This window comes from Scophthalmus maximus, chromosome 5 (genome assembly GCF_022379125.1).
Source record: "Scophthalmus maximus strain ysfricsl-2021 chromosome 5, ASM2237912v1, whole genome shotgun sequence".
Taxonomy (NCBI): Eukaryota; Metazoa; Chordata; class Actinopteri; order Pleuronectiformes; family Scophthalmidae; genus Scophthalmus; species Scophthalmus maximus.
In genome coordinates this window covers 23983553-24002407 of record NC_061519.1, presented here as the reverse complement: position 1 = coordinate 24002407, position 18855 = coordinate 23983553, and the positions used below count along the sequence as shown (strand labels likewise).

General features: G+C 42.1%; 1 protein-coding gene across 10 annotated transcripts; it reads left to right on the top strand.

Annotated features, from left to right (window-relative positions):
- Positions 1-1094: 1094 nt before the first annotated feature.
- LOC118310672 (dentin sialophosphoprotein) lies at positions 1095-17909 on the top strand. Of its 10 annotated transcripts, none has more exons than XM_035633804.2 (40): positions 1095-1348; positions 1515-1565; positions 3162-3233; positions 4076-4141; positions 4253-4324; positions 4403-4474; positions 4576-4647; positions 4771-4833; positions 5685-5744; positions 5840-5908; positions 5987-6046; positions 6145-6216; positions 6428-6487; positions 6589-6660; positions 6983-7054; positions 7140-7208; positions 7311-7382; positions 7471-7536; positions 7648-7707; positions 8194-8259; positions 8358-8411; positions 8513-8587; positions 8718-8750; positions 8893-8961; positions 9089-9142; positions 9243-9302; positions 11019-11072; positions 11601-11666; positions 12024-12101; positions 12204-12290; positions 12389-12442; positions 12720-12806; positions 13237-13242; positions 13462-13533; positions 13666-13716; positions 14470-14511; positions 15250-15327; positions 15450-15489; positions 15757-15808; positions 15890-17909. In XM_035633804.2, exons 1-40 carry the CDS (start codon positions 1346-1348, stop codon positions 16842-16844), a joined length of 3336 nt encoding a protein of 1111 aa, XP_035489697.2. In that variant the 5' UTR covers positions 1095-1345; the 3' UTR covers positions 16845-17909. The 10 variants fall into 10 exon arrangements, with proteins under 10 accessions (XP_035489697.2, XP_035489696.2, XP_035489698.2 ...); XM_035633803.2 differs by having other exon boundaries at positions 13237-13293; XM_035633805.2 differs by lacking the exon at positions 11019-11072 and having other exon boundaries at positions 13237-13293.
- The last annotated feature ends 946 nt before the right edge of the window (positions 17910-18855 follow it).

The window sequence follows — 18855 nt, the reverse complement described above, 5'->3', positions numbered from 1 at the left end:
TTGTGATCGTCAGATTTTGTAAATTAAACTAATAGCTCAGATTCACGATCATTTTATATTTTACACGTTTTATGGAAACTGCATAAGATAAACGATGAGAGTTGAGTGGCAGACGTGTATACATAGCTTATCAGCTAATGATTTTACAACTCCCTTATCTGTGAGACAATGAGCCATCGTAAAACGTTATGTAAACAAAACTGAGTTCTAAAAATCAATTTTTTAAATATTGCTTCCAAGCTAAAGTTTTGGATTTAGTCCATGTGTATTTGTTTGGTCAGACAGATACAATCATCTCTTTATGCTACAAATGTTAACTTTTAATCATGTTAAAAATATGTTGCCATGAAGGTCAAAATTATGTGCATATGTTATGCTTTGATATGTGGCGATGATGCCAAAAATCAGTTTGTCACATTCCTGCTACAACTATCCCATAAATAGCTGACATTATTGGCCATAGGCTACGCTAGACAACCCCAGTTTAACTCATGACTGGATTCATTCATTCATTCATTCCATAATCGGTCGGTTATTGAATAAATCCATATTATATTATGGGTTGGCAGCCAACTTTATTAAATGCACTTGGAACTGCTTTTATTTTGCACGGGCTTTCTCATCAACATGAAGCAGTATGAAATTGTGCAACTGATGTGGGTGTGATAAAAATGGAATATTAATAATAGAGTTTGGCTGTTTGCCCACGCAGACATGGGACGGGTTTATTATTTGGAAAGTGATTGTTGACTTCCAAGCTCCGCTATTAATACCCAACAAGCTGCTTCATTTTGGATGAACGTTGCAAACGTTTAAATTAAACAAAATTAAATATCTTTCATTAATTACTCGGTCTTCTTTGCATGGTTTGTATTTTGAGAAAAGGTCATTTAAATCCTGTCAGTATTTCCTTCGCCGCTGGCCCAAAGCGTCTTTTACCCATTGCATCGCGCCAGCAAGCGAGAATTCCTCACCTGCACTTGAACGCAGCACCAGGGCTGTTACCTGTGTCCTCCAGTCCCCACAGGTGAGACGGACACGCCCAGGACACGCCCAGGACACGCCCAGGTGACTACAAGAGTCTGCCCCGGTTCATCCGGAGCGTGAGGGATCAGAGGGAAGTCTCTTGGTCTCCAGACATTTTTTTTTATTTTTTTCCACCGAGGAGGAGGAGGAGGAGGATCTTAAACTTCACATCGGCGCGACTGGAAAACCACCGACGGTATCGATCGACGCGGGGTCGATGTCGACGACTCTCCGACTCTGAGGACCGAAACGTTTCCTCTGACGTCGGTTCAACCCTGAGTTGCACGCGAACACCGACGAGAAGGACGAAGAGACGCCGATGGTCAGTGAACGGAACTTACACTGTAAAAAAAAAAGAAGAAAAATCTCACTGCAGTTTGTCCTCGACACAAACTGCAGTGAGATTTTTTTTTGAACACGTCGATTCACAATGAGTTCATTTCTGTTTTTAAATATCCGCGAGTCACACGTCTGTTGCGGTTCGACAGGATCGGTACGATGACCTGGATCTGGAGTGTGAAGGAGGAGGAGGCGTCGCAGTGAGTCTTCTCTTTATTCTTTTCTAAAGTCGTATTATAACTGACCTCTACACGTGTGGCTGGAAATATCACGATATGACTGTAAACACACAGCGTTTATCATGGACCATAATAAACAATGACAGAGGACAGAGTGACTTTCGGCTTCAGTTTGACTCCCATGGCCGGATTAACTCTCCAGGGGGCCATGGGGGAAAACATAGTTTTGGGCCCCCTGGTGCCCCCCACTGTACTGTACATGGCAATTTCATGTACATGTGTTTCCTGATATCAACAAGTGATCTGCGTGTGAAACGAGTAGTTGATTAATCAGTTGATGGACAGAATTAATGGACAATTATTTAGAACTGATTAATTAAAGTCATTTTAATTAACAGCAGCTTCTCAAATGTGAGCATTTGCTGGTCAGACTAAAACAATTTTTACTAAAGGGGTAGAATAACGGATACAAAATACACATACACTGTGATATGGTAGAAATTATTATAAACATGTGGAATAAAATATGAAATAAATAAATATCTGACTTATTGATGAATTAAGGGTTGGTTAGCAGCCTGACAGTGCTTTAGCGTAGGAAGAGTTAATTACTCCAAGTGTTGTCTCTGTATACTGATACCAGAAAAGTATTGCAATACCCTGATTTTAAAAATGGCTTTAAAAAGTACCTTTTTTTTAAAAGTATATTTATGAGTTGGGACACTGGGGCCGTCAGTGTGTTTACGTAGGCAGATCTCTACCTCCACTCCCTACAGACACAGTGGGTGTGCCAACTGTTTCTAACTTTTAATTGTGACAACAAGACGAGAGTCATGGCTGCTAATGCACGTGCCAACTGTTCACAGCCTGTTGTGTCAACACAAGAAGACAAATACAGCATTATTATTTAATTTACGAAACCGACAGTCAGGGCAAGGGACAACTCTAATAAACACTATGACCTTGATCTAGTTATTTACAATAATCCAATTTTGAGTATTGAGTGATAAAGGTGACTCAGCACTGACTAAATGACTGAAAACCCCAATTTACTAATTGTAAAATACAGCATATAAGCAGATGTTGATTTCCACATGATTATTTTTTAATATTATTTATTATTAAGAACGTAATGCTTCATCTACTTCATCTGAGTTTTTTTCTTGCAAACATTGTGGTAGCAATAGTTAGACGTATACAATTGAGATTATGATTTATTTTTTTAAGCAACCTTTGAATTCATTTTCAGTCGTGACAAATGGGACCTGTAAAATAAAACCATTACATTTTTTGGGGTTTATTGAAACTGAATTGACTGACCTTTTTACTAACCGCTGCATCATTGCTGCATCAAAGCTTTTAAAATGTGGTTGAACACAAATTAAAAACAGGACATCCATTATGATCAATATTCCATGAAGCTAGAATAATGATAATCTCTCTAAATTTGATGTTGTCAGATTTTCAGTCCAGACCTGTGAGATGTGAACTAGAAAACACAATTGAACAGTTTCTTCTTGTCTTTGTGATTTCATCCTCAACACTTTTAGATGCATGTTGGTAAAAATAAAAAATAAAAATGTTCTTCTTCTTCCTCTTCCTCACTCTTCATTTTAGCAAAAAGTGGCGTTGTTCGGTGGGATGTTCAAGAGATCCTTCAAGTCTGCAGAACCAGAAGCCCAAGCACAGGTGACTTTTTCATGTTTTTATGTTTATTTAATTAAATTCAATCCTAGAAAAATGAGCTACTACACTGTACAGTTGAGCAATTGGAATGGAATGGAAATCTTTCAACTATCTATACTACAGTATATTTTTTATATCGTCCTTATGTCTTTAGTATCAATACTGCATTTGTAGGATTTTTTTTGTTACACTTGAAGACATACCATGCTTTGTCACTTGTTAAATATTTTATATTAAGACTAGAGCTCAAGTAATAGAATTTAATATTAAATCAACAAAGAACTATTCTGATAATTATTAATTGCCTTAGTCCTTTTTTTCTGTCAGAACATCTTAAATGTGCAGGTTTGCTGCCTTTCTTTGTGATCTGTGATAGTAAACTGAATATCCAAGAGTTTTTGCAAATGATAATAAACCTTTCACCATTTTCTAACATTTTCTAAACAAAGAATTAGTCAGTTAATCAAAAAAATTGTCTGCAGATTTATCAATAAGGAAAGTTGCCATTTTAATTGGGTCTTTTACGTCTTCGTCTTTTACGTTTCTTATTTAAAAAAACAAACAAAAAAATCAAATCCGCATTTTAAGATTATCCTTATCGATCACTTTTACACTTTGAATATGAACCTCTTATACTGAATATTTAATGCTATTTCTTAGGGTGATGGCAACTTTAATTGTATTTCTATTGTTGACATGTAGAGCAATAAAATTACTGTATTATTATTATTTATTTATTTTACAAAAAGCCATGAGCCATTTAGGTTTAATTCTTAAAATGTAATCTAATTTTGGACTATTTAAGCTTCATATACTCACACAAAGACTCAATGTTGACATTACAGGACAATCTGTCGGTCAACAGTGAACTTTCAAAGAGCAGCGACAGTCTGACCGACAACAACATCAAGGTGGGTCGATTATGTGTCATATTTTTTCTATCCAAACCGTATTTCATTTCTCTACACATCAGTGACAGTTTTTTTTCAGCATATTCACTGACATATTTGTTAACGTTTCAGGACAAAGGAGCGGGGTTCAAAGGGATGTTTAATAAGAAGACGACCAAATCTGCCAAAGAGAGTCCTCTGCAGGTTTGTACTGTAGTCGTATTTATTCAGTTTTGTAAAACATTTGCCACAATCAGGTATTCAACTTTTTGCTGTTTCCAGGCCACCCTCTCCTTGAAAGATCCCGAACTCTCTGCCAGTAACGACAGTTTGACAGACAACAAGTCATCCAAGGTGAGTCGGTTTATTCTCTGACAGGTCTTTTTGTTTTTTGTTGTTCTTTGAAACTAAACTCTCTCTCTGCCCCCTATTGTTGTTTCCGTCTCTTCCTGCAGGACAAACCAGGGGTGTTTGGTGGTTTACTGAAACTCTCTCACAAACCAGGGCACGCCCGGAGGCCTTCGCAGGTGAAACGCCCTCTGTTACACAGCGAAAGATTTTATCTGGGAAAATACAATTATCAGCTTAATTACTGACATGAAAAATATTGTTAATTCGGTAAGAGGCTGACCGATAATCTCGTGTTTCAGGATCTGTTGGACAAAGAGCTCTCAGTCAGTAATGACAGTTTGTCCGACAACAGCAACACTAAGGTGAGTCTCATCAGCCAGAGTATTTTTAATTTTTAGGAATGTTCATCTGAGGAAAAACTTTGTAATATACACACAAACTGCTTTTTAAACATGTTTATTGACAAAGCCAATCTAGATCGACCAGGGATAACAAAAGTTAGAACAGGTATTTAAATAAGATGGAACTAAATATGACCAAAAATATAATTAAAACACAAGTATTATACTTTTTTTTTTACAAATGCATAGACAATCAAACAATTTTAAAAGTAACTATAAATGGATTTTATGTGAAATTTGCCTGTATGGTTTCCATGTTTTCCTGATTCAGCTTTTACTGACTCTTTGAAATGAGATCATCTGTAGCTGAAAATTTGGGGGAAATTTAAAAAAGAATCTTTATTAATTTATTGTATATTGTATTTCCCAATAATTTAAGCAAGTGTGTGCTGTAAAAACCTTAATAGTCGTCAAAACCTTTCCACAACCTGAGTGTATTTAATCTGCATCACGTCCACTGTGCTTCTCACTGAGCGATAAACCATAAACCATCCTAACGAATGGCTACTGTATGGAGTTATGTCAAGTCGCGATCAGAGAGCAGGAACATTCATTCGTACAATGACATGAGTGATTCCCCAGCGACAGACGTGGGGAGCTCAACGCATTGAGTGCAGCGTTTGGGACGGGCGCTGTTTTTGTTTTTAGCGACGTTAACCTGCACCCGTCAGCACTTTGACAGAAAGTACTGGCTGATGGGTAAATCCCTGCATGTCCACGTGACAGCTGCAGCACTTCACAAACATAGAGTTTATTTTTGTCACCAATTATTATGTGACGTGTTTTTTTGCTTTTTTTCTTCCGTTCTCCAGGAGTCCGGTGGGATGTTCAGTGGGATGTTTAAAAAAGACAAGAAGAGGACACAATCCCGGGTGAGAGTTGTGCGTCTCACTTTAACTTTGTTTTGTTTTTTTAACCGTTATTAGGAGAGGGTTAATAACTGGAGATGCTTGTTTCTTTCATTCAGGAGGATTTGTCTGCACCGAGCGAACTCTCCGACAGCAACGACAATGTTTCCCTATCAGGCAACACTAAGGTGAGGTCGATGAAATCCTCCACTTTGGGAAATGTTCTCGGACTGTACCTTTAAGGTCATTTTTCAATTTTTGTCCAGGAGTCCGGTGGGATGTTCAGTGGGATGTTTAAAAAAGACAAGAAGAGGACACAGTCCCAGGTGAGAGTTGTGCGTCTCACTTGTCTCAATTTAACCTTATTTCTTTTACCTCATTAGTGGACTATAATAACTGGAGACGCTTGTTGTCCGTCCTCCAGGAGGATTTGTCTGCACCGAGCGAACTCTCCGGCAGCAACGACGACAACGTTTCTCTGACAGGCAGCACTAAGGTGAGGTCGATGAGAGCCCGTCACCTCCATCCTGCTTGTCTTGTTCGCTACCAGATTGGAGACATGTTGGAACACATATCCTTATTCCGATGCGGACATTTTTCTGCTTGTCCATTTCACATCTGAAACCAGAGGAATGCTTCGATAAACGCTTCCACTTTGGAAAATGTCCTCAAACTGTACTGTTAATGTTATTTGCAAAATGTTCCAGGAGTCCGGTGGGATGTTCAGTGGGATGTTTAAAAAAGACAAGAAGAGGACACAGTCTCAGGTGAGAGTTCTGCATCTCACGCGTCTCACCTATCTTTAAAAAAACCAAAAACCTTATCAGGAGACGATAATAACTGATGACGCTTGTTGTCCGTCCTCCAGGAGGATTTGTCTGCACCGAGCGAACTCTCCGGCAGCAACGACGACAACGTTTCTCTGACAGGCAGCACTAAGGTGAGGTCACCTCCGCGAAATAATAATGTCACACGACCAGATTATAACTTGTAACGTAATATTCGTTCTGCAATCCTGAGTCCGGGGACATTTCGGAGGTTCAAGTGTCCCGAGTTGAACTCGTGGACGTGAGAGTCTGTGTTTGTCTTTGTGTGTGTCGGGAAGGGGCGAGCTGAACCAGTCTGCATCAGCTGCCGTGTGAAACTCCCGCTTGTTCGTTTGACATCAGAAGCCGGGGGAACTAAAGGAACTAAACTCCCCCCGCTGTGGGCACATGTTGTCGAATTGTGCCTTTTTAAAAAGCGACTTTTCCTTTTCCCAGGAGTCAGGCGGGATGTTCAGTGGAATTTTCAAAAAATCCCCAAAGCCCTTCGGAGCGAGGGCACAGTCCCAGGTGAGCGTTGTGCGTCTCACTTTGACCCGTGTCCCCGTACTGGGAGACGATTAATGACTGGAGACGCTTGTTGTCCGTCCTTCAGGAGGATTTGTCTGCACCGAGCGAACTCTCCGGCAGCAGCGACAACGTTTCTGCCGCAGGCAACACTAAGGTGAGGTTTCCTAAAAAGCCCGTCACCTCCCTGAACTTGTCTTGTACAATATCACACGACCAGATTATAATCTGTAACATCTGAACCCCCCCCCCCCCCCAGGAGTCAGGTGGGATGTTCAGTGGCATGTTTAAAAAATCTCCAAAGCCCTTTGGCGCGAGGACGCAGTCCCAGGTGAGAGTCGTGCATCTCACTCGTCCCACGTTCACTTGTGCAGGAGACGTTCAATAACTCTGTAGGCGTTTGTTTTTCTCACCTTCAGGACGACCTGTCTGCGCCCGGCGAGCTCTCGGCCAGCAACGACAATCTGTCTGAGAACAACACCAAGGTGAGGTTTGTTTATTAAAGCTGTGATCCTACGTCCTCCAACCGTAAAACTGTAAATCATGTAACAAGGTTAACGTTGCATTTTGCGTATCCCCCCCCCCCCCCCCCCCAGGAGAAAGGGGGACTCCTGAGTGGTGTGTTCAGAAAGAAAGGGGCCAAATCCCAGTCTCAGGTAAGATGGACGGTTTGTCAACGGCCGGTTCTTCATTATGAAAAGTTTAATATTCTGTCTGAGCAATATTTTCTGGCAAATTGTGTTTTAGAAAAAAGTTGTTTGACATATTTTGATGGTAACACCGGTTTTCATTTTGATTTCAATATTGTCAATGCACGAGACGGAACCTGATTTGTTATCTAGTTTCATTTAAGGGGAAATTATTATTTCTAGCATTCAGCATCGGTCGCCGCGTTTGTTTAATGGAACAGTTTTGTTTTTTAAAGTCAAAAACTGCAGCAATTTCAAACAGACACAAATCATAATGCTCATTCTTCTGGATATTTTATACCTGCATCATGTTTCACCTCACTGGCTCTTCATCAGTCTAAAACAACACCTTTTGTCTAATCTATCTAATTAAAGCTTTTCCTTCAGACCCAGAGATTATTTTATTAAGGTTTTTTTTTGTGTGCGTTTTAACATATATATTAATCTTCATAGGATAACTTGTCTGTGGAGGGTGATCTCTCTGCCAGCACTGACAGTCTCACAGAGAAACCCTCAAAGGTGAGTGATGAGGTCTTTTGTTTGTTCGCTTGTCTCAGGCCTTTTTCACGTGGACCCGCTCTGCGATTCAATTTAAAGATCTTTGTATTCTCCCTCAGGGTGGAGGAGGACCAGCGAAGATCCTGAAGAATCCTTTCACCTCCTCATCTCAGGTAGTTTCTCCCTCCCGGTGAATCATATCAAGTATCCTACCGGGAAGCTGCTCTGTGATTGGTGAAATGCTGATGAGCTGCTTTGTGCTGTGTTATATCAGAATAAAGAAAAGACTGAACCCTCCGGAGGCTGGAATGAGAAAACCTCCTCCACAGAGAAGAACAAAGTCAAGCAGGTAACTGAAGTTTTGGACTGTGCCGAGACATTTTTCTGTCCAAAGGTTAAGATCGGCTGTGAGGTCAAGGTCAGGGCTACAATCAGAATTTGTATAGATGAAGAGGATTAATATCTTTGTCCTTTTTCAGAACGGTTTGAGTGCGATGATGCAGAGCAAACAGGTAAGATGTGTTGCACTGCACTCGTGACATTTCATCTTTCCTCTTGATAATCATGAAGTAATCCACAGATATGAAGATGGATCTTATTATGCCACTGGAACTGCTGCCGTTCATATCTTACAATAATCTGCTCCATCCACAGGAGAAGAACTTGGACTCAGACGGCGAGGAGGCGTCTGACAGCGGAGAGGGCGGACCCAGTCACAAACAGGTCCGTCAGGTTATTTTAAATGTTCATTTCCCTCTATAATTCTTTGTTGTTTTGTCAATTTTGTTCAGTTCAGTGCACGCTCGTACGTATGTGGTCTGACTTGTGTGATTTCCATTCTCATGCTCAGAATAAACTCGCTGGGGCGAAGACGAAGCGGAACCCGTTTCGATCTGCCTACAAAGTAAGGACTGGTTGAGCTCTTCAACTTTTTATATATCGCTCAAAAAATAAGAGATGTTTCCTGGTCGTAAAATAAATATATATTTGCGTTTCCTCTGCAGACGGGCTCTGATGACGAGGATCCACCCGCGAGCAGCGATAAGTCGTCAGGGAGCAAACAGGTGCTCTGCTATTTATTAGATCCTGTTATTCAGAAGTAGAAAAGCCTCTAACCTTTTTATTTCGCTCTTATGAATCAAGGGGAAGCGTCGCTGCTTCCTGTTCATGCAGTCACACACACACACACACACACACACACACACACACACCACAGTTCTCTGGTGTCGCGACAGGGCTTCACTTGTTTTGCATCACCGCCACAGGGATGCGTGTGAGAGAGTCGCTGAACGAGCGGCACTGTGAAGTGGTTTGTTGTGCCGAGGTCGAAAAGAGGAATGCCTAGAATTATTTTTTTTTAAACCAAACGTTTACCCACGGGCTCCGGCTGAACCGGGGCCTGTACTACGAAGCGAAATGAGTTCAACATAAGGGATCCTGTACAGTAATGACTCTGGTTGTACAGTGATCTGGTTGGAATCCTGCCTCCGGTCTTGTCCCGTCTGTTGATACCTTTTTTTTCCGTACATTAACTTTTTCAAGTAAACGCCGCAGAGATCAGCATCAAATCAGTGTGTAGTAGAGCTTGTGTTGCGTGCTGTTTTTTGGGGGGGATATAGAATATAATAGATGTAAGAATATAAGGGGAGAGAAAGGGTTCCAGTCAGTCAGGACCTAAACTGCAGCTCATGTTCAGCCTCCTAACCGCCTAGAAAAAATACTGTACATAAATGACAGGAGAAACATGGCGGTCTGACTGGTTTATCCCAAACCACTGAAACCAAACTAATTAGTTCAGACGTTGTTTTTTTTTCTCTGCAGGCAAACTGCTTTTGTCGAACATCCTCTGAACAACCAACTTGTGGCGTCCGCTCAGGAGCATTGTCCTCCTTCGTGTGCATGGTCACCGCAAAATAAGATCAAAAAAATAGCTTAAAATAGCTCATTAGTAGTCATAACATTACTGATGAAATAATAATTTGCCTCTGCTCGTCTGTCTGCGCCCTCTGGTGTCAATCAGAAGAGGCTACTAAAGTTGAGAAGAAGCCGTTTTGAATGACTGAAAATACAGGATTTTCTGAGGCAGATGCTGTTTTCCATTTCGACCTGCGAGTCTGAAAAATCCAGTAATGGTGTAGCCCACTACGAGCGATATTTTTCGCATATAAACAAGTACATAAAACACAAGGCATCCATTCAACGTTTAGCCCGGCGTGGCCGGAACTAATACACAAAATGTGTATTAGTCTGGGACCTCTCAGGTCATTTTCGATTTCCAAGAGACGCAGACCAAAAATGCCTCCGGACGCAATTGGACAAGACGGCGAGAGCAACGAATGACGTGACGTCTGTCGAGCGACGCCAAAGTGTCAACAGACCAGAGCAGGGAGGAGACGTCTTTGGCGATGATGATTCCCACAATGTCTGTGAACCAGTGTCCCGGTTTTTGTGGGAGGAAGCTTGAAGATGTTGGGTCCTTTTAGTCAAATGCTCGTTCAGCAGCGGGCGGCCATCTTGGTTCTTGCGGTATAAACCCCGCCCACTATCAGATAAACGGTTGTGATTGGACCAGCAAGATTTCTGCCGCTTGGAAATCACTTTCCAGTGGAGGGGATCCAAATGTAGGCCCCAGGCACTGTTTATGAATTACATTTGAACCTATTCTGTTATTTGTGCTGAGAGAAGCTAATATAGTTCTGGCTCTTGGCTTGGAGAGCTGTTGTTAATCTAAAGTGTTGAGGCGCTTCAATCTTTCAATAATGATGTTCTCTTCCTGTCAGACCCCCGTGATCGGAGCCATGTCCAAACTGAATCTGTTCCGTGGTGCAAATAAAGTAATTATGCTGTTCAGTGGGTTTGGTGATGGTGCTAGTGGTGCTTTAGCATTTTAGCATAGCATATTTTAGCATGATATTCTGAACACACGTGTCAAAAATTGTAGTTTTGCAAGTTGTAACCTGTTCACATAGACTTTTTAATCACATCCAACCATTTTGTGAATGTTGTTATTTGGATTTTGTTGGTTATTGTTCTCCATTGGGTTCCACTCATTTCGGTAAAATATGAAAATAACTTAGCTGTGGCTTTGACAAAAACTCAATGCAGACATATTGTTTTTGATGAATAACACAAGTAGGTTTCAAGGGTCTACCATTTGAATGTTGTACCATATGGAAGTGTGTGAAAAAAAATCAATGCCTTTAATGGTTTTGTTGGTAAAAGACCTCTGAAAATCTTAAAAGCCTTTGATGTTGAGGAGCCAACATGTGCACAAGGACTGACGCGTTCCTTTAAACACAACTGGAGTAATCAGGTTGTTGTTGATAAAGTTTAGTGTCTAATATTTAATGTCCTTTGTGCAGAAAGACACTGAAGACGCAGAACTGCTCAAGGAGAACGAGAAGCAAGTGGAGGAGAAGTCGAAACTGGTCAGTCTAGTTATTGTGTCACTCACGAGTCATCGGTGACCACACACACACACACACACACACACACACACACACACACACACACACACACACACACACACTCACACAGACAGCTGGTCAACTTCTGTCAAAATCCCCATCTACTCATTCTCGTGTGTGTGTGTGTGTGTGTGTGTGTGTGTGTGTGTGTGTGTGTGTGTGTGTGTGTGTGTGTGTGTGTGTGTGTGTGTGTGTGTGTGTGTGTGTGTGTGTGTGTGTGTGTGTGTGTGTGTGTGTGTGTGTGTGTGTGTGTGTGTGTGTGTGTGTGTGTGTGTGTGTGTGTGTGTGTGTGTGTGTGTGTGTGTGTGTCCTTGTCAGGTCAAAAGCAACATGATTCAGCGGGAAACGAAGGGAAAAAGTGAAACGCCGGCGGCTCCTCCCCGACCGACTGGAGAGGTTTGCCTGAACGAACACACTTACTGCCCGGCGACATGTGGCTCGTGTGAGGCTGCTCTGACTTCTCCTCCGTCCGTCTCTCTCTGTCCTTTTGCGTTGCAGGAGATGAAGAGGACGTCCGCGGATGACAAAGTGAAAGACAAACGCGGCGCAGAGACTCCCGTCGTTCCTGTCAGACCATCAGTAGAGGTAGAGGAGTGAACGTGTGCCGTTTGGATCAGTTCGGAGCTGACGTGTGCAACGCGCTTGTGTTTTTAGGAACCAGTTTTCTGTGTTTTTAATTACAGGAGATGAACCGATCAACAAGACACGCTCTGATAAAGCAGAGGACCGACCATCAGGTACTGACGTGTGCACACAGTACGAGGGTCCGGTTGGTTCTGATGATACACTGGAGTGTTTCATCCATTTTGAATTTCAGTTATTGACTGTTGGAGGTTATTCCCTGACCACATTTACAAAAAAAACCTTGAATTTCTGGATGAAATATTAGCCACTATTAGTCACTTAAGTGCGCACAAACAACAGTGCGTTCCAGTGCATACATGTAGAACACACTTTCAAGGCTTTGATTAGAATGAATGGGTTATTGAATAAGTTGTTGACTTCTTGCTGCAGAGCCACTCGGACGACGAAGGTCTCGGACGAGACCGATCTGCTGAGGCCAACGAGGGGGACGAGCCGAACCCCCCGGAGAGCAAGGCGGTAAGTTCACCTCTCCAACGATTCTGCGGAGTTAGAAGTTGAACTTGAGTAGGTTTTCTTTTCTTACAAACAGAGTGTTTCATCTGTTTGCTTATTGGTTTGTGGACACAGTGACTGTTATATAAAGCTTGATAGATGTTCTGCTGGGGTCTTACCCTTCTTATAGTTGCTGCTTCCCAGGAGTGTTGCAGGTGACATGTGGCACCGACGGACTGTTAATTGAGGCCAAATCATGTTTGAAATACGAGTTAACTCATAAATGGACCCGACATCTTTGCTTACCCAGTAAACACAGGGGCAGTTGGGTCACAGTTCGAGTCTGTAATGATTGATCCTTCGAGTACAAGTCGCCGAAAAATGTAGTTCTGCCAGTTATGGCTTCTCGTCCTCTTAACACTCCTGTCGCTGTTCCTTTTTCTCCCCCACACAGACAAAGGTGAAAAAACACAAGCACCATAACCCGTTCATGTCACGTGCTGCAGCCAAGGTACAGGAACGTCTTGGTCTTATGTTTAATTTATAATCTCCTCCCCTCTTCTGACAAAAGCTTCTCAAACGTTGAAAATTCGCACGCAAACTTGTGTTACTTGTTTCTCGTTGATCACTTATTTCACCGTCACCAATGGGATATCTGGTCATGGGTTTGTGTTGTCAGGCTGCGTCTGATGACGAAGAGCTAAGAGGAGAAGATGAATCTTCATCCAAAGAGGACAAGCAAGACGAGGAGGTCAACCGAATTCCTTCCTGTTAATTTTCGGCCTGTTGCTGCACAGTTTCTACGTTTGATTTTCACATTCAGAGTTTGACCTTCACTGCAGTAGAACTTTAATCCTGCCTTTTTAATTTCATTTTTCTTTAGACCAAAGTCAAGAAACCACAGCGACACAACCCCTTCATGCCACGGGTCAAGGTAACTCTCCAACATGTGACTTGTCCCAACTTGTCCCCTGTTTGTTTTTAATTCTGCAAGAATGTCTTCGAACCCAGCGAACAGCAGCTGTGTCTGTCTGAGCCGCTCTCATCGCTGGAGTCACTTCTTAGGCTTCAGTAGGAGTCTGGAACTGCACCTCCAACCTTTTTTCTCTCAAAGGGGCAAAGCAGAGCTAGAGGAAGTAATAATCCTTATCATTCTGGCAAAGAAGTCAATAAAAGAGAGACGGAGAAAGGCAAATACAGGAACAAAGATCAACTTTATAAAGAACAGCTTCATAAAGTTTCCAATCACCACCTTACATTCTAAAATAAATAATTCCCTCAAGCGCCGACATTTCCCCTCTCGTGTTGGTGTCACTCTGCGTTGGGACTTTGCAACCGTGATGTCACTACCGATCCAATCACCCGTGAGCCTTCGTGACCTGTGCGGAGGCGTCCGTTTTGTGTCGACGCCCTTTTCATTCAGTGTTTAGTTCGTCACCTGTCGGCATCGTTCTTGCTGCTCACTGAAAATATGAAGTATGTTATTGCTAAAATTGCAAAAGCAATACTGTTGCTGTAGATGTAGCTGCTTAGCTGCTGATTTGAAGATATTTTTTTTTTAAGTTACTGTGCCTTTAATATTTTGTAATTGTCTGGATTCTTTTGGAACCCAATATCTACCCAAAATCAACATTTATATTGATATTACAACTGCTTTAACTGTGTGTTTGTCTTTCATTTGCTTCAGGCCAAAGTTGTACAGAGGCCTGCACAGGACGACGCAGCGGAGGTAGGGAAAAAAATAAAAAGGCTCCATCAAAAATGTTTTATTAGATCCTTCTGACACTGAGCATTAAACTACAAAACTCCCGACAGTTTCCCACGAGTCTTGTCGGTATATCTTTTCTGTTGCCGTCTCACTCATTGTGCCTCAGGATTACAAAAGGTCTGTTTCAGTCACATGACCCTTCCTCCTCCTCCTCCTCCTCCTCCTCCCTGAAAACAACGTCTGGCTTGCAGTTATTTACAGAGTTTGTCTCCCGGGCATCCACTCAGCTCCCAACAGGGACTATTATACCTGTTGTGTTGTTGTTATGCCTCCCTCCTCTGCTGACATGAAACCCACCCCCACTCCTTCACCCAGTGTTTGCGCACGCCCTCGACACCGACGAGGAGAGGAGATTAGGTTGCAATGTGGCCAGACTTGTTTCGGTGCTTCCTTTTTTTCAAGTCTATGAAAGATTTTTTTTTTGCTCGTGTTACTTCTGCAAAAAAACCCGTAGAAACAAGTGCGTGTATTCAGAATCCCCATTTGCCATCACTTCCTCCTCTCGATCTGAGCACACGCACAGAATAAAAAGGGAAACTGAACATATTTATTCACATACCTAAGTAAGATAAGTAATTATAAGTCTTGTCTTGACGTATACTTCAGCTACACTGCAGAACCAGAGATTGTGTCTTGTCGGGATTTCAAATACTTGTTTACACATGTGATGTGTAAGATGTATTTTTCCTGTGGTCTCAGAATGAAGGTGGAACCAGGACCTTGTTTGACCAGCTGGAGGATTTCCGTATTGACCCAGCTCAGCCTGAAAGAAATCAGGTTGACCTCTAAAACTGAAAACATATCACAGAATATCCATTTTGAATACAGTCTGATGCATTATCAACCAGTCATAGACGGCAAAACATGCCAACCCATACAAATGTGATGGTGTCTTTCAGGAGGTGGAGGATCTCATGGAGTGGTGGAACACAGTGGAGCGTAAGTTGTTCAGCGTTCTTCGGGTTTCGAGCTCGAGTGCCGAACTTTTATTCACTTCTATAATGTAAAATTCAAAATAGGAGCAATTTTGATCTCGCAGCATAAACATTTCAGACAGTGGTGTACAGAGCAGTGCACAAAGCTCGGCGCCGTTATGTCGGTGCTTTGAAAATGATACGTTCAACATGTTCCGGTGGCAATCTAATGTATGTTACCTCATGATAAGGCTATTAATGGTTCTTTCTTCCTTTCACGTTATTTCCTCAGAATGGGAAGACACGCCTCAAGACGAGGACATGACAGAAAAAGAAGAGGCCAAGTAAGTAAAGGGCTCCTAGGCAACCCCCGCCCTACTTATGGTGGTATGTAACCAGCGGGGACAACTCTTCTCTCTTCTCAGGGCGTTCGCTTTGACGGCCGAAAAGGTGCAGAAGGGAATCCGCGTCTTCAACAAGCTGTTCTCGGAGCGCGCCGAGAGCCTCTGGCAGCACGTCATCGACCTCAACGGCATCGCCGACAGCTTGGACAAATTCAACAAGAAGACGAAGATCGCTCAAATCACCGGCGGCTCCACCAGCGCCGTCGGGGGCGTCGCCACCATCGCCGGCCTCGCCCTGGCCCCGGTCACCATGGGAGTCTCCTTGATCGTGACGGCGGTGGGGCTGGGCGTCGCCACGGCGGGCGGCCTGACGTCGGCGGGCGCCGGCATCTCCAACCAGGTCAACAACTCGATGGACCGCAAGAAGGTGGAGAAGATCGTGGAGGACTACCAGGAGAAGATGGTGGACCTGAACAAGTGCCTGAAGTTCGTCAAGCAGGGAATCGAGAACCTGCGCCGGTTCGACCTGATCAAGATCAAAAAGAGCGCGTACAACCGCGACTTCCCCGCGCTCACCAGCAGCTTCTACGAGGACGGGGCCATGGCGGGGAAAGCGATCCTCGTCAACGCCAACGAGATCATGCGCGTGGTTCAGATCGCCAACGTGGCCGGCAGCACGGCGGCCAGGGCGGTCCAGATCGCCAGCATGGCCACCGGTGTGCTCACCGGACTCTTTGTCGGCATGGACATCTACTTTGTGGCCAAAGACTCCAAGGAACTCAAGAAAGGGGCCAAGTCGGAGTTCGCTGCCAAAATCCGCGACGTGGCGACGCAACTGCACGACGGTCTGGTGGAGCTCAACGGGATACGGGAGGAGCTGCAGTCGACCACGACGGAGGGCGGCGACGAGGACGTGGCTGCTCTGGACAACGACGAGAAAGTGAAAGAATATAAATATGACAGTTCAGACGAAGATGAAATCGACCGCATTAAAAAAGCCATCAAGAAGGACATTGAGAACCGAGAATACGTTTGAACAAAACTTCAAACCAGTTCCCTTTTGCAAAAAGTAATACTGGCATCCAGACATCAGATCAGCGTTTTCTCTTTACGGGAGGAACTGAGGTACACGAACTATCATATCTGCCTCTCGGGCGTTGTGCCAACGTGTGACACTAACTGTGTTGTCTTTTTTTAGAAAGTGGGATTTTAAACGATGTAATTAAATCACGAATTTGGATGGAACATAGATTTATTAAAGACATTTTCTGGACTTGATGATTTTAACTTGTAAGTGCTGCTTAGAGTCTCGTCAAAGTTTATTTATTCATATTTAAAAACCTGGATCTTTTACTGACCAGTGGTAGAGATGATCTATACAGTACTCATTGGGAGGAGTGCCTTTCTTACTTATAATAATAATAATAATAATAGTGCCTTAGAAATACAGTGTGTGATGCATTAGTCTGTGGTTCAGGGCTGCAGTGAAACCACTTCCTCACATCCTGCTCTTCAGATTATGGATCATGAAACACGTTTCATTTTTTTTTCTTGATATTTGTCTCATTTTGAAGAATCACTGTAAGGAGCTTTGTCTCTTAAAGCTTCTGGGAAATCATTTTCTTTCAATAAAATTTGAAAATTAGCGCGTGCCAAAGGCAATCAAACTGTTCACACAAGAAGTTACAAGCTTTAATATAACTTCCGAGAATAAGTTTTAAGTTATGTATTAGGGCATAATTGCCAATCATATGTAAACGTAGGCATCACTTTATTTATACATGCGAGAAATATGTTTCATTGTTAGTAGTGTTAAGAATGGGGCATATCTTCATTTTGTAACATGGTGTATATTGTGTTTTTCCCCCAGTTTACATTATTATTAAACAGCATTTTGATCAGGTGTCAAGTTCGATACATCAGCCATATTATGTCTTCACTGTAAACCTGTAAATCTTTGTCAGATAACTGGAATGACACAGGCCTCATATTTATTTTGGGTTGATCTGGTTATTTGGTGATACCTTTTTTACGTGCAATATACTGTAGAACTTCATGTGGAATAAATGTCAATGTAAAAATCGTCAGAAAAAAACGTCAATCTGTGCATTTGGTCTTTAATGAAAGTGAACAAGAACAATTAATTTCCTTCTACAGACTGAACACTCGCTGACTTGGTATTTGTGAGGTTAAAAACCAAGATAAACTTGTTTGTCAGTGAGTCCGTGTCCCGCAGCTGTTAACACTTCTTCAGATTCCCATGAAGAATATAGATTCCTGGATTCACCCACACCCTGCACTCGTGATGTCACAGTACTGACCACACCCTCGAGTACACATAAGTGGCTCTTTAAATTTATTATCAATCAAAGTTTTTGTATTCTAGAAAAACGTATTGATAGATAATTGGTGCTATAATAATAATTATGAATAATGTTAATAACACTTGCAACTATGAAACTAAAAGGGGATAAACATGTTTGCCATTCTGCATCTCTGCACTTAATTTCTGTGATGGTAAAAACTGTGACAACTGATTAAGGAATAATATAATGTCAGAAGAACCTTTTCCTCCAACAATAACTAAATACATTTCTTTACAAACTAACAAATCTTACGTTTTTGTCACGTAGACGTAGGTACCAACATTCATTCTTAATCTCTATATCTAACTCTGATTTGGTGAAAGTGTGAATAGTTTTCCAAAACCTTTCTTTTGCTGCTTATTTTGTTATTTTGTCTATAAAATATAGTTATCTTAGTAATTGCTCCCTGGCAATTTAAAGATTTCTTAGTTTGACGCACTAATTTGGATGAACATGTTGAGATAAAATGATCAAATTGATCAAATTAACAAAATCAATCACAAAAATGAGCATTTCTGAAAGTGCAAAATAATCAGACAAAAAATAGTTTTCTTTTGGCAGCTATAGTGAAAACATTTTTTTTTTTTAAGGAGTGGATTGACCAGCGAGGATTTAATATCCTGACAGTATTTCTGCTGTGGTAACAGGACACACCTTCATACTGGGGGCTAGTGAATTTCC